At 39.6% G+C, this 16,243-nt stretch overlaps 1 protein-coding gene across 1 annotated transcript in view; it reads right to left on the reverse strand.

Annotated features, from left to right (window-relative positions):
• LOC102188365 (adenylate cyclase type 10) overlaps positions 1 to 16,243 on the reverse strand; it is a 38,492-nt gene that overhangs the window by 18,929 nt on the left and 3,320 nt on the right. The window contains exons 3-18 of the mRNA XM_018039255.1: positions 15,361 to 15,399; positions 14,459 to 14,602; positions 12,229 to 12,434; positions 11,861 to 11,951; positions 11,676 to 11,764; positions 10,860 to 11,087; positions 10,391 to 10,512; positions 7,367 to 7,443; positions 7,074 to 7,263; positions 6,539 to 6,594; positions 5,688 to 5,841; positions 5,338 to 5,527; positions 4,082 to 4,168; positions 2,004 to 2,275; positions 1,312 to 1,448; positions 284 to 409 (exon numbers count right to left, since the gene is read on the reverse strand). Of these exons, the coding sequence (XP_017894744.1) occupies positions 284 to 409; positions 1,312 to 1,448; positions 2,004 to 2,275; positions 4,082 to 4,168; positions 5,338 to 5,527; positions 5,688 to 5,841; positions 6,539 to 6,594; positions 7,074 to 7,263; positions 7,367 to 7,443; positions 10,391 to 10,512; positions 10,860 to 11,087; positions 11,676 to 11,764; positions 11,861 to 11,951; positions 12,229 to 12,434; positions 14,459 to 14,602; positions 15,361 to 15,399 (2,208 nt within the window). The remainder of the gene's footprint in view (positions 1 to 283; positions 410 to 1,311; positions 1,449 to 2,003; positions 2,276 to 4,081; positions 4,169 to 5,337; positions 5,528 to 5,687; positions 5,842 to 6,538; positions 6,595 to 7,073; positions 7,264 to 7,366; positions 7,444 to 10,390; positions 10,513 to 10,859; positions 11,088 to 11,675; positions 11,765 to 11,860; positions 11,952 to 12,228; positions 12,435 to 14,458; positions 14,603 to 15,360; positions 15,400 to 16,243) is intronic.

Consider the following 16,243-nt stretch of genomic DNA (forward strand, 5'->3'; position numbering starts at 1 on the left):
AAGGGAAACTCAGGTCATAATTTTTATTAAATAACTAGAAAACTTTTCCAAGTCAGCCTCAAAGAGAACAGTGGGCTCAGTTATGTAAAACATAACTCAAGTAGCATTACAAAGTCTTTAACAACTCTTCAGGCAGTGCCAGAATTTGTTTCTGAAAGGCAGGTTCCCTTTTTGAAGAAATGAAGCTAGTGTGATAATGAGGGATCTATACTCAATCACCCACCAAATTACTAAGTGCAAGCACATCCCTAATTGATTCACATGAGGTCTTCAAGGGACCTGCCTTTTAATAACGGTGGAAGAAGCACAGTATCCAAGTTCACATCATCCTTGACTGTGCAGACATAAAGTTCCTGGTCTTCAGAGCTGGCAGGAGAAATACTGTACATTGTGGATTTCATGGCACTGGCTGCAGGGAAAGAAGACTATGATTGAGGAAAATGCTCAGTGGCAGTAGTTTTAAAGACACAAGATAACAAGAATGTCCTCAAGAAACTGAATTGTTTAAGGTGAATGGGACACACACCCTTAAAGTGGTTTACCCCACCCATCCTGCCTGTTCTCTCATTTTCCTCTTAGAAACTAACAACATTTTCTGTAATACACAGTATCTAACATTCTCACTCTTCCTGTTTACCTCCCAACAGCCCTCTCTGTTACTGCACTGCAGCTTGAGGACGTCTTTCTGGATTTACACATACTTCTACCTCTTTCTTTTTCCCTTCTCTCATTCTCCATTCAAACCCTCAAGTCATCCTTCTCATCACTAATGTGCAATTCTCGACTAGACTCTCATATTTATCAATCCTCTTTGATGTTTATAAATCCTATTTTTAAATCCCCACTTCTTGGGCTGCTCAAAAAGAGAACTGAAGTAGGTTGACTCAATTACTTTATCTGACGCAGGTATTTAGTGTTTTCAACATGAAAAGTGAAAGAAGTGTTAGTTGCTCAGTTGTATCCGACTCTTTGTGAGCCCAAGGACTGTAGCCCGCCAGGCTTTTCTCTGTCCATGGAATACTCCGGGCAAGAACACTGCATGGGTAGCCTTTCCCTTCTCCAGGGGATCTTCCTGGCTCAGGGATGGAACCCAGGTCTCCTGCATTGCAGGCAGATTCTTTACGGCCTTAGCCACCAGATGGTAAACACAGCTGCATATTATTTGTATAGTTCACTTAGCCAGGAAGGCCTAATCCAGCTTATAAGGTCAGCAGGGAATAGGCATATGCCTAATAAGGGCCAGGTGATGCCATGCTCAGAAACGAACTCCAGCAGCGGGACCAGGGTAGAATCATGGGAAGCTCAGCTTACCTGAGAGAGTCTCCCACTTGCTGTTCTCCACTTCCTCCTTTTGGAGGTCATGAAAGCACAGTATGTTTTTAGAGAGAAGATCCTGGCATAAGACCTCACAGTAAAGGGGGTTTCCAAAGCACCTGCGGAGAAGGTAGCTGTAGAGAGGTAAGCAGGGGATTGCTGACTAAAGAGGCCCACTTGAAGAGAGCCAAGCAGAATGGTATTTCATAATGAGGACTACTTCTTTTGTTAAAGTCAGTCCCTGATGATACACACTAACAGAGGGAAGCGGCAGCCCAGAAATATGAAAAGACGTTTCTGACTGGTTTCGTAATGTATTTTGGCAGTAACTTTTCTCTCTTAACTATTTTGCTTGAAATAGTTTGCTTGCTTAACTATTTTGCTGAAAAGGAACTAATACCCCCTTGCTGAAGGCTCTGGAAGAAATTGACCTGGCCACACATAATGGAAAAATGAGGCAAGCCATCCAAGTCCTAACTGTCCTATGAAAACCTGGGTGAATGGTTCAGGGAGGTAGCCCTTTTACTGGGTTACTAGGAGACTGTCTACTCTTAAATCCACTTTTGGGCTTCATCATGGTTTCTAATGCCCTTCTCTCCCCCAACTCTGGTGTGAGACCTGAGCCTTCTCCTATATTATGGCACTGGCTCCTCCCTTAATCAAGTGCCCAGCTAGTCCTAGCCACTCACATCTGCAGCTCTTGGGGGATGCTCACCACCCCCAGTTCCCAACATGCCATTCTCAACAGTGAGGTCGCTGCCAACTTTGAAATGGGCACCAGGACAGCTGGAGGGCTCTGCAGGAAGTACTGGGCCTGGCCACACAGAGTGGAGGTAGGGGTCAACGTCATCACCATGATGATGGGCACGCCGGACAGCAGTGTTCCTGAAAATTCCCAGGAAGCTGCATCCATATACTGGGCCTCGTCAATGAGGAAAATCAGTGGTGTTTCCCTTACTGCCTGGAAATAACAGTTGAGAAACATTGAAAACCTCTGATTAGAAATGAAGTCATCTGATTTTCAAATCTACCATGAATTTCGAATTCCCCATCAACACCTTAAATGTCAGTACATGCTGGTATTTTCAGAGTAAAATGTAAACTAAGCCCAGGTAATATTTTACTTTATAAATATAAAATAAAGCCTGTATATCTAATTCCTAAAGAAATGTACTGAGTTTCTTTGAATATGAAAATACTCTAATTGAAATAGGAAACAAACATCAAAATGTTCTCCAAATCAAACTTGAAGCTTTCAAATATTTCATTTTGGAAAAAGCTTCAAACTGTGTGGTAATTCACAGCATTTTTTATAGAGTAACTTCCAAGCCAGGCTGCACATCAGAATTACCTGGGAGTACTAGCTAAAACCACCAATTATCATGTTCCACTCGTGCAGACTTTAAAAAAAGTATTTTCTTTTATCCACATTCTCCGCCCACATTCCATTCCCCACTGCCGCAGGTAATCATGCTAGTACACTTATCCTACCACCTTCCGCTTGCATTGCATTCCTATAAAATGCGCATCGCTGTTTTGTCAAGTAAAGTGCTTTTATGTAAATGGTACTGTATTACAGGTCTCATTATTTCTCTCTTTACTCAGGACTTCAAAAATTGGTTTATAGCATTATATGTTTTATGTGTACAATATTATATTTTAACTTCTGGACACACTACACCATGCTTACCACCGAAGGTATAGTTTCCATCCATCACCATATAGTTGACCCCCTTCACCCTCTGGCAACTGATACTCAGTTCTCTGTATCTATGTGTTTGCTTTTGCTCATTTATTAATATTCAACATGAATGAAGTTATATGGTATTTGTCTTTCTCTATCTGATTTATTTCACTTAGTATGGTGCCCTCAAGTTCCATCCATGTTGTCAGAAATGGCAAGATTTTATCTTTTTTATTCAGCCATTCCACTTCTGGATATTCATCTGAAGAATATAAAAACACTAATTTGGAAAGATACATGCATCCCTATGTTCACTGCAGCATTACTTACTATAGCCAAGATGCAGAAACAACTGACGTGCTGGCCGATGGATAAATGGATAAAGAATATGTGGTGTATAAATATGTATATGCATATATACACACTCAGCCATAAGAAAAGATAAAAAAGATAAAAACCTCTGCCATAAGAAAAGATAAAATATTCAGGATTATTTTTAGATCACTCTGTGTTGCTGTGTTTTCACTTTCTGCCCTACTTCTAATATCGGCACTATATATACCCCAAGTGTGCATCTATAAATTCATGCCAACACCTCCCTAACCTTCACAAACAAAACACTGCAATGAACCAGCTACCTGGGATTTATATCCAGAAGTAGAACTGCTGGGTATAGACGATGAATTTTTTTAAAAGTTTGACTGGTTACTTCAACATAGCTTTCCAGAATGGCTATATCAGTTTCTTCTTATACAGGTCCTTGACTCTGGAATCCTAGACTGGGGACTGAGTACCTGTATTTTTGATAAATAGGAGGTAAAATAGCTATCCACCTGCGTCTAGAAATCGCTGTTTTGAGTTATTAAAATTTCATTAAGAAACAGGATCAGGAAAGAGCAAACACCTTTTCTTGTATGCTGTGCTATAGAATGGATTCAAGGTTAAAATAAATATAACAATGAAGATATCAATAAATATGTAGGCCAAGAAATGTCTAAGTCCAGGCAATATGTGGATAGATTATACTGAGCATGAATCATTTCCACCTATTAAGAATTAATGGTATGTAGCAAAAATACCCACCTTCTCAAGCACTTCAAAAAAACATGCTTTAATCTTCTGTTGTCTGGCCAGGTCATCCATGCGCGAAACTTTGAAGGATAAGGGAAACTGACCGGGAAAATTAACCATATATTATCATTCAAAATGACAATCTAATAAAAATATACAGGTTCTCAAAAGCAAAGAGAAAATGATTTTATTTTGAGTAAGAATGGGTTTCTACAGGAGTGGGCATAGGGTTACAAATACCAATCAAACATCAATATATAGTTCAGAGGGTGATACTGAAAGTTCACTGGTAGTTAGAGAGAGACATCTCCTTTTCACGCTGAACTCTGGCAAACCCTTAAAGGATCATGACTGAGGAATAAAGTGACAAGTCAGGCTTAGCAATGTCACTCTGGACAATTCTAGTACCCCGGTTATTCTAAATATACCAAAATGAATGTAGCAGCAGACTTGTGAGAAAGTATTGCAATCGACATCCCCATTGTGCCAGGCTGGAGCGCATGAGCTCCCATGGGCCTGAGAGCCAAAGTGAGACTGCTCCTTGGCGACTTCAGGGAAGGCCTGTCTTAAGACAGCCGTATGCTGAGGGACTGGAAAGATTTTTGTTTTCTCTGTTTTTCATTAGATTCAGTGCCCTGCATGCTGGGTAGATTAGGAGAAGTGATGAAGGATGAATAAATGGAATTGTGGACCAGGGAATTCTTAGCCTACTTGCTATTGGGTACTACATAAATCCTAGATCACTGGAAGCTTTTGAGATTCAGATGCTGGTTCAAGTGACACGCAGGAATGGAAAGGGAAGGTTAAAGAACAAGATGCTGCAACCAACTCGAGAACACATGGATACAACTGCTGGGTATCCTTGACTGGTCAGTATCACCTTTTTAGCACTTTCACATTTACAATGCACCCTACCTCCTCTATAATTCATACAAAAACCACATAAAGTACTACAACGGTCATTTTGCAGGTGAAAAAAATTGAGGCTCAGAAAGGCTAAGTGATTTGTGCCAAGACATACAACTAGCAAGTTTCAGAGTTGGTCCTAGAATCCATTCTCCTCAAAAAGGAAAAAGTCTGGGTTCTGGTGTCAAAGACTTTTCAGATCTCAATCCTGCCGTTGCTAACTCTGTGTCCTCAGGATATATGTACATATATGTACATATGGCTAAAGGGTTTTAGATTAGAAGACAATCCTGGGTCCAATTATCCACCAAAAATGTCAGTAATATCAGTAATCCAGTTCACACAGCTATCGCCTTCGTTACCTTCACAAAGAAGAGGTCATTAAAAAGGCAGTGGAGAGGCTCCTCCACTATCCCACTGAGCTGTTTGCGGAGGCGCTCTTGCCGGTAATGGGCTGGGCATGTATCAATCTCAAAGAAGATGGCCATGAGAGTCTGGATGGCGTGGAAGCACTGCTTGGAATCCGCTTTCTTCAGCTTCAACGGCAACACCCTGGTGAACGTTACTATGGTCACTGGGAGTCCCCTGATGCACAGAGAGGCCTCACTCCAGCAGCCCAAGGATGCCGGATCTAATGATACAAGCATCTCACCAGTGAGGGAAAGGAGCCCCAAGAGAAATACACGCCAAGTCAGAAATCAAGAGTCTTTACCTGTGCCCTTCCTTCTGGGCCAGGAAGTTTATTTCAGCCAAGAGCTGACTTTTTCCACAGCCTTTTCCACCTTCATACAGAACTGCCTGACCCTTCTTCTGGTGCAAACATTCCTGCTGTGCCATTCGGAAAGCTTCCAGTTCTTTCTCCCGGTCTGTTAAAGAGACAAGGAGCACATAACATACCTGTACTTCTTAGCAGATACTTATTTATTTGAATTAATTTGTCAAGGTAATTCTCAGAATGGCTTCTGCCCCAGAATCCTTGGCAGAATTCCATTACTTGGTAAACCTTCAGATCTTTTTTTCCAGAAAATCAACTCTGGACTATACATAAATGTGTGTTGGGCTTGCAGGTTTTTTCCAGAGCCTAAGGAATAATATTGAGGACAACGAGGCACCATATGGACACGGGAGCTACTATATCTTCTCAGCTTTTTGTAAAAAAGAATTTCCATTATAACTATTGAGTGTGCAGAATCTGTCACTGCTATGCGGAAATAATGGTCTAGCGGATATAGATAAGAGAAGTATACAGACAGGGTAAACACAGTATGGGTGGAACAGTCTCGGTGCTGTCGTCACCATCTCAGGACGAGGAATTTCCCTCTAAAGATTTCTCCCTAAAGATGCAAATCCTTACAAAGATTCTTACTAAATGTTGGAACTTGAAATGTAAACATCCAGTGTGGAAAAGAAATGGTAAGTCCTCCTCAAAATTAACACAAATTCACTAAGAAGGTTGCTCTCTATTTTCTATTACAAGCTTAGATGCATTTAGTCTCTTTTTGCTTTTTAAATAACATTTAATCATCTACAAAATTATGACTTAAGGTAAAAAGGGAAACTTACCTAGCAAAGAGTGATTTTTATTTCTCTCTGTGGCCAAATGTCTCTTTCCAAACATTCTGGGGAAAAGGACAAAGGGAAATGCATTAATTAAAAATAGATTGAGATAGATAATATACTTACAAGTTGTCCTTATAAACAAATATTTTCAAACAATCAAAGAGGTCCAGAGTTCTGTATAAACGTTTTTTAAAAACTAAAAAAAATTTGGAAGGGGAGAAGGGGAGAAAAACTATTAATTTTTCCAGGCTTAGGGAAGTAACCAGTGAAAGTACACAGAGAAAAAAGAACATCTAGACTAGTGACCCACTACTACTCTCCTCTTCACGTTGCACAGAATTTCCCTGAGGAACGAGCTAAGAGCTAAACATAAAAGCTAAAGATCGTAGACATGAAATCCTCCTCTTACGTCTCTTATTCCATCAGGCCAGTATTAGAAGCATCGTTCTCTCTAATTTCATACAGTTAAGCACTGATTATTTCTACGCCCCGACTCTATAAAACAGAGGGGAGTGAACTATCGCGGAATGACACTCACATACATCTTCTATGGCCAACGTATTCATACATCTTCCCTGGGTTAGAGATATTTTTCATCATTTTCTCTGGGAGCTTCCTGAAGTTGTAAGCAGGTAGCATAGATCTCAGATATGTTACCTCATCACAGGACACCAAACCTGGATAAGCAGTTATCATTCTTGCCACGAGGCTTACTTTTGGGCCAATAACTGTATCACAGAGACAGTAAAGAAAAGGATGGAGACTTTTTGATCACCTCCTCCATCTTTGCCCTCTAAATCACAGACCTAACAGTCCAATATCCTATCCTACCTGTATATTCATGTCTTGAAACTGCCCCAACCATGCCACAGAATACTGGTCCATTGGTGATACTGATGGAAACAAGCCTGGGGATGAGAAAAATAACAGTTGGTAACTATGTACTCAGAAACCTCTACTTCAGGCACCAGACTGCCACTCCCCTAGATCCAGAAATCTAGTTTTAGGGCTCAGAATGCACAGGGCCAGAGGCTGCTGTCAGACAGCACCACATGGTGGGTACAAAGTACTGAATATTAGGGAAATAGTCAAAAGGAACAAAATGTTTCTCCTTCTCCAGGAATGGCAGTTGAAGAGCTATTAGTAGTAAAAACACTAAAAATACCTTGTATCTATCAGATACTTTATGTGTGCTCTTTGAAGTACTTTCAAATTCATTACCTCATCTGATCCTTTGAGGGATAATTAACAACAAACATGTGAGGTATGTAGGGCAAATATTTAAAATCCATTTGACAGAAGGGGAAAAAAAAAAAAAACTGAACCCATGAATTAACTTTCCCAGGGTTGTATGAGTTAATATTAGAACCACAATGAGAATCCAGGCCTCCTGACTCCTGTTATTTCCACTACACCACGCTACTTCACATAAAATCCCACACTGAAAAGTAGATCAATAGAACTATACAGGATTAATGGATCAAATAATGCTAGAATGCGAGAGGAAAGGAATACTCAGAATGTCAGGCTGCTGATGGAAGCATTTCCCAAAATATGCTCCTTAGAACATTCATCCTTCTGGGTTTTTATACGTCTTGGTGTTTGGTGATCAAGTAAATTTGGGAAATGTTGAACAAAACAAAATACAGCAAATTTCTTCACTGTGAGACTACTCAGAAACTTTGATGTTAATGTATATTGTGAACCTTCAAGAAGGAAATACAGTTGCATCAATTCCCAAACATACAGGACCATGAAGGCATTTTCTGTTAGTATTTTTAAAGGGACTAGTGTTCTACCAAACACATTTTAGGAAATTACTGAATCAGTAACTATCTTCAAGAAAAAAAATTAAAACCACTGACCTGGAAAGTAGATTTTAGAATCTGTCACTGTCAAATTACTTGGCTTTCTAACATGACCTATGGGTCTTAGGTTACTTAAGTTCAGGAGGCCAAATGAGATGAACGCTAAGATCTTGTCTAGCTCTTAACATCTACAATGAAAATGAAAGTGAAAGTCACTCAGTCGCGTCCAACTCTTTGCGATCCCATGGACTATACAGTCCATGGAATTCTCCAGGCCAGAGTACTGGAGTGGGTAGCCTTTCCCTTCTTCAGTGGATCTTCCTAACCCGGGGATCGAACCCAGGTCAAACTAAGGATCAAATCAAGGATCGAACCAAGAGCTAGACAAGATCTTGAGAGCTCATCTCAACATCTACAATATTCTAAACTAAAAAAGACTGAAAGGATCAAGTTATGGTCTAAGAGTCATAGAAGGCATGCTTAAAGGCACTGTAAGATAACCAATCTCTAATGACCAAAGAAATGACTATCATATTCAACAGTAAGGGCTAACAGCAGGACTGTTGAAGACCAGAAGTCAGTGCAAAATTTGGAAACAGAATAGAGCGCACTGGAAGGAATGGCTTAGCATACTCATACTGGAGGTACGACTGGGAAGTAGGCTGTAGTATCTGTGGATCTCAGCAAGCCTGAAAGAACTGCCATCACATACCTGGTGGCTCAGATGGTTAAGAATCTGCCTGCAATGCAGGAGACCCAGGTTCGATCCCTGGGTCAGGAAGATACCCTGGAGGAGGGCGTGGCTACCTACTCCAGTGTTCTTGCTTTGAGAAATCCATGGACAGAGGAGCCTGGTGGGCTACAGTCCACGGGGTCCCAAAGAATTGGACACAACTGAGTGACTAACACTTTCACTTTTCACCAAGAAAAGCAACTGTAGCATCTTATCTATAAAATACCAGGTTGGCCAAAAGGTTTGTTTGGGTTTTTCTGTTACATTTTATTGATAAGCCTGAACGAACCTTTTGGCCAACCCAGTAAGAAGTTGGAGAGACAATCTCTAAGTTCCTCTTCAGTATGAAAAGGGAATATTTGTATTTTGTAAGAGGCAGCTATGAGGTAATGAAAATAACACAGGTTTGAGTTCAGAAGATCTGGGTGTCATTACCAGCTCTGCTACATGCTAGTAACTCCTCTTCTGGGGCCTGTTTCCTCATGTGTAAAAGGATACAAATGTTCACACTGCTAGCATATACTAAAGTATTTTAACAAAATGTTAAAGTATTATGAAAGTAGGTGATATAATTTTTACTCATCTTGAATAAGTATGGCAAGCAAACAAATCTTTGACTCAACGCTGACATTAAGAATGACTGTTTTTTCCAAATCTACTCATGTACACACTTTCCTTATACCTTTCTAGTGGGGAAAAAAAAAAAAAACAACCAAAACGGTCATTTGAAAAATTCCAACCAATCATGTCGTAGTTGCACAACTTCATTAGGACTGGGCTTTTGTAGGTGGCAGAGTGGTGTGGATATGGAGGCAGGAGATCAATTCAGTGGGAATTCCAGAAAAATCAACAGGACTGGGAAGGACCAAGAGTGAAAGCCAAGAAGAGGAGCGTTAACCAGCTGTGGTCCCTTCCTATCGAGGTAATTGCTCCACAACTTCTCTTCCTTCCCCCTCCCCTCCCCAAAGACAGGCAGCCATCTCTTCACATACAGATTTATCAGTTGTATATTAATTTACACACTGGTTGTTCCTTTGCAGTGTTCTAGCGTCTTGCTATGCACACTCTGCACCTTCCCCTCTCCCACCTCACTGGATGAAGTCTTACACCCATTTCCCCTGGGAATCTAGCACACAGTTCTGTATCTAGTGATTTCTTAACATATCTTGTCTTCTGACTTCTCTTAGCACGCTCCCTCCCCTTCAGGCAGACTCTGGATGCTCTCAACTCCTGATACTTGCTACCACCTCCTACCCTGCCTGAAGAGCCCCACTGGGTCTGAGAAGCTCCTCTCTGCCCCACCTTCCTCCTCACTTGGTCTCAGCAAGATTCTCCCAGCAGAAGCTGAAGATGCTGAAGGAGCTCTCCAGGGCATGCGCACACTCGTCTGGCTTCTTATCCCCAGGAAGGCCGAAAACACAGAGGAACATGCAGCCCTGAGACAGGTGACAAAGAAAGAAAAGGGAAATTGACCTGGGGAAGAAATATAGCTTGCCTCAACTGAACCAGCTTCCCTGAGTGAAGCCAGACCCCTTCCTGGCTCGGATTTCTATTAGACATGAAGGACTCTATAAGATTCACGAAATCGACATCCTAGGCTACATCAACAGGGAAATTTTTAAAGAAAGAAAAACTTCCTTTAACTATATAAAGAACTGAAATTTAAAACACCAGAGAAATATGTTAAGAACTTTCAAAAATTCAATTTCTAGTCTCTATCTTTGAGAGAGAGTGTCTATCAGTGAGAGAGAAACTGGTCATAAGACTATTATTCCTTACTCACCTTTAATGTTGATATGGCAAGTTCCCTTGTACTTACTGTCTCAAACATAAAGATTCGGCTCAGCTGGCCACCCCCTTTCTCTATCACTGTGGAGATGTATAACGCAGCCTCCTGGATAAGATGACACAAATGCAACATCCACGCTGTCTTGTGGAACTCGAGGCTGACCAAAACCATTGTCACAGTACGGAATTCGGATATATACTCCATAGGTTGGCCTTCATCAATCTACAAAGATATGGTCAGTCACCTTGCTGTGTCTTCAACTTTCAGTACCATGTCTAGGCCTTTAAGTTCTATATTCCATGGTAAACATGAGAAAATAACTTTCGGACATTAGACAAAAAAATTAAAATTCAGGTTCAAGAGGCATAGAACATGTACCAACTAGTGCACTTGGAGTTAAAATCATTTGACTTTAAATCTGACTGACTGATGAAATTTGTCAAGCTTTTCTATTTTCTTCTCTAAGACATAGTTTGATATATCTAATTCTATTAGTCTTTATATCACTTACTACATATACAGAATCAGTCAACACGTATTTACCAAGCATACACTCTATACCCTATTTACAGAGTATTAGTTTCCAGAGGGAAAAACAAAAACCAAATATGGTTTCTACTTTCTAGGACTGAGAAATCTAAACTTGTAAGTCATGTCAGTAATTGGTGCAGATGGGAAAATCTGCTGGTATTACAATGGGGAGGAGATGAACTGGATCAGTATGAATGGTTGTCACATATGTATATGTGCACTTATTTATACAAACACACACAAAGCCTACACACAATGGCTCAAGAACTAGGAAACAACCTTCTTCAAAAGGTTTTTCATTATGTGCTTCCGCAGGGTTTGCTCAAGTGCAGAATCTGGATCCAACTCCAGGGCAGTTCTTAGAATGTCTGAGAGAAGGAAAGCAAACAAAATGTCTCCAGCCATGCAAAAAATTAATCTTTGAAACGGGCACGGGTAGTATAATAAAGGACAAAGTAACTTACCAGCACTTGTCCGGTAATGTGGCAGATAATCGAGGCACTTGTAAAAATGCTCATCAAAATCAAATGGGTCAATGATCCGCATATCTCTTAACTATAGAAAGGGAACTGCTCAATTCGGTGTCCACCCACCAACTGGATTACCTTTGGTTCTTTAATAGAGGGCTGAGGAAGGCATTTCCCTTGTTTATTGCTCATCTTTTCCGCCTTACTATTCCGCCTGATTTTCCTGGGAGAGTATCCCTCACCTCCCTCCAAAATAAAGTTCCAGTGGTTACTGGTTTGGCCTGGTGTTGAGCACCACCAGAGTACTGCCCTGTGCAGCAGGAAGTCCTTTTCAGGACTTTCAGTGGATGCGACCAGCCTCCTACCTTCACAGCTTCATCCTCCCGCATGATTTCCACTTCAAACATGTATTGCTCACAGAGCTTCCAGCAGTTCCAGGACAGGACAATCTCATTTGCTTGCGCCAGCCGTTGAGCTAACTGGACACCATCTACATCCCGCCCAATCACCAAGAGGTACTGGCGCTGCTCATCTCCAACTATAACCTGGGAAATCCGACCTGCAGAGAGACCTATCCAGAGAAAAGAAGACAAGTGATGACTAGACAAACTCAGCTGGCAAACTATATATACAAAGAAACAAAGATAAAGCTGAAAGTAGATTTTTTCTTGGAAACGCTGCAAACTAGAAGACAGCAGAACAGCTTTCATGTAAGAGGGGAAAACTCTGTCGATCTAGAATTCTATACCCAGGGGAAATGCCCTTCAAAAACAAAGGTGAAATTTTTTTTTTTTTTGCAGACACAGAAACATATCTACAGCAGACCCATACTATGAGAAATGTTAAAGGAAGTTCTTCAACCTCAAACAGACAATAAAAAAGGTTGATTAGGACATGGAGAAATTGGAACTTTCATACATTGCTGGCAGAAATGTAAAATGGTACAACCACTTTGGTAAAAAATAATTAACAATTTCTGAAAAAGGTAAACATGCATCTACCATTATGACCCAGCCCTTTCACTCCTAGGTATTTAACCAAGAGAAGTAAATGCAAATGTCCATACAAAGACTTGTACACAGATGTTCATGGCAGCTTTATTTGTAATAGCCCAAAATGGATAACAATGAATGATGAATGTCAAATTATGCTGAATTAAAGTAGCCAAAAAGTACATACTGTATGATACCACTTATATAACATTATTTAAAAATTAAAAATAAACTCTAAGATAGCAAGGAGATCTGTGATTGTTTGGGGATGGGGAGGGAAGGGAGGGAAAGTTTGTAAAGGGGCACAGAAAACTTTAGTGAGTGTTGAATATGTTCATTATTTTGATTGTCGTGATGGTTTCAAAAGTATATACATATGTCTATGTACAGTTATCAATTATGAATTATCTACCAATAAAACAAAAACCAGAAAAACAAAAAAAGGATGGTAGGAGAGATGCCATACAACTCAGAATATTATTCTTCACTTCTGCTCCTCAAAATACCAATGAATAGCTGAAGCCAACTTTCGCCCTTACTTCAGAAACCCCTGGAGGTTGTGGACTCCAGTGAAGCGGTTTTTTGTATAGAGCGTCCCCTTCAGCCTTGACTTTGCCATTGTTGTAACTGTGGCCTGTGTTCAGTTTTTAAATTTCTATGGCATTGTATTATATTTTTGATAATGTAATACAGTAACATAGTTCAAAAACCAAACTATATAAAGACTATACATTAAAAAGTCTTGATTCAAACTTATATATCTATCTACACTATTTTCCTCCAATAGGTAACTTCTATTAGTTTCGTATATATCTTTCTGGTGTTTCTTTATATAAATATAAACAAATAAAAATTCTTAACTTATCCTCCTTACTCAAAAGGTAGCATACTAAACACAGTGCTTTGCATCTTGCTTTTTCTCACCTATATTTTGGAGCTATTGCTAGAGTAAAACATCTTTTTTTAAAGTTGCAGAGAATCTCAGTAGGTAGACATGTTATTGTTTATTTAACTAGTCTTCCATAGATGTATTATTTTCAAACATTTATCACAATTTATATTGCAACCAAATTTTACACATATGATATTTTATAAGTATTCAGATGTACCGATAGGATAAATGGTATGGTTGAAGGATAAATATTAGGCTTGCTGGGTTGAAGAAAAAAAATGCATTTGCAATCTTGATAGAAATTACTGAATAACCCTCCATAGAAGTTGTACCACTGTTGCCTCTCATCAGCACTGTGTGAGGTTTATTCCTCACAGCCTCATCAACAGTGTGCTCAGCATCTGAATTTTTCCATATCTATAGATAAGAAATGATCTAAATTGGTACTTTCAATTGGTATTTTTCTTATTATGAAGTTGACCAGTTTTCTACAAGTTACAAGGGATGCTTTCTTTATGTGCTACTTCTTCTTTGCTCATTTTTCTCTTAGAATGTTAGTCTTTTCTTGATTTCTAGGTGTTCTTTATTAGAAAAATCCACCTGCTGTCTACATAAGTTGCAAATGTTGTTTTTCTCTAGGTTGTCATTTATCTTTTGAATTTTTATAGTGGTTTATTATTATTAACTGATCACTCTTTTAGTAGCTATTACCTATCTTTAGCTGCAGGTCCTGGCCTTCTCTGGTATGGTAGATCCCAAATTTCTCCTGTATCTCCAGACTGCATTTTGCCACCAGAGTAATGATGTCACTCAGTTGATTTTGTTCCACTGTCCAGAGTGCTAGGAGCACATTCCCTGCAGAGATAAAAAATTGGCTGACAGAGATCAAATATCTGAATTCACTCTCCAGGCAAACCCACAGTAATGCAGATGTCATGGAAGGTGTCAGCAAGTTTTCTTGGCCCTATTTATCATGCTAGGTTAAAATACTGCTTTAGATCCTCAAAACTATTCAGCATATAAAAACATTACTAGGTAGAAGCTGAAATGTTCCTAAAACTAAGGCTATTTTTGGTAGCCCTTTCTCTTTTTACCATCAGTATATTAACAGATAGAGGAGAGGTACTAGCTAACAGGTTCACAAAATGTAGGATTACATTCAAGTTGAATTTTAACTTTTTAAGTGGCTTTATTAAATTTAAATGAAAGGATAGGCCAACTCTGTGGCAGATAGCTGTTAACGATCCTAAGAGTTCTCCAGAAAGGAGAGACAAGCTAGACTTCTCTCCCTATCATATACTTAGCTTCTGCTATTAGTGACCAAGGTTTTCGTTAGTTTTCTCATGAGTGCTTTATAGGTACTTATTTTCCTGTCATTCAATCTGAACAAAATGTAAAGTACATGGGAGCTGACTACCGACACGGCTTTTCCATTAAATTGAGATATCCTCTGAGGCAGAGACTGTGCCTTCCTCATCTTTGCTTTCCCAGGGCCCAGTACATGTTAAATAACCAAACAATGCTATATGCCAAATTCCATCTAAATATAGTCTTCCTAACTTATAGTGCTGTAAATGTTAAAAAAAAAAAACAAACCAAAAACTGAAAAATACCTGTGATATTTAGGATATCTCCTCCAAAACAGAGCACATCTGAAATCAAGTAAGGGAGAGAGAGGAAAACGAGTCAAAAATCAGAGATACGCCAGATCACGGGTAGAGTCATGTATGAGGAAAAGAATGGCCTACTGAGTTTCTCCTATTTTTTTTTGGTTAATTTATTCTCTCTAAAGCTCAGACTCCTTTCTTTCCCCTAAATTCTCCCGCAAATCTGTGGTTCCTATATCCGTATTCTCTAAAAACGGGAATGTCCTCCTCAAAAACCCTTTGACGTTATCTTCAAAGCCATTCTATTTGTCTTCTGGATCCTAGTCCCTTTCACCCTCTTAAAAGCTTCCCTCCCTTTCTTATCGTCTCTCTACTCCATCATTCCCATTAATATATATTAAACAAAATGAAACAAAACCAAAGCACAACAAAATTAACCCATGTATTCTTGACTGTTTTCTTCTCTAGTTATTAGCTCATTTTTGTTATATTCCCAGCAAAATGATTCTCAAGAGGCTGGTGATACACAAGTTTCTCCTCCTATCCTAATCATGCTTATTTTATCATTCTCTTCTTGGTTTATTCCAATTTGGCCATTTCCACCAATTCACTAAAATTATCATCGATAGCATTCATCTTGCTAAATTCACTATTTTTCTGACATCACTGCACCTGATACCCTTTCATTCTCAACCCAGCTAGAACGGCCCTCTTCTAGAGACATTACTTCCACTTATGTCTTCAGAAATACCACAAAATCCTACCTGACTGGCTGATTTACAGTTTCTTTTGTAGGTTCTTTCTCGGTAATCAAAATCCTCCCCTGGAATTCCTTAAGGCTTAGTTTTAGGCTATTTACACTCGCCCCACACGGACTCAATCATTTATT

The sequence above is a fragment of the Capra hircus genome, chromosome 23 (assembly GCF_001704415.2).
Source record: "Capra hircus breed San Clemente chromosome 23, ASM170441v1, whole genome shotgun sequence".
NCBI classification, from domain to species: Eukaryota; Metazoa; Chordata; class Mammalia; order Artiodactyla; family Bovidae; genus Capra; species Capra hircus.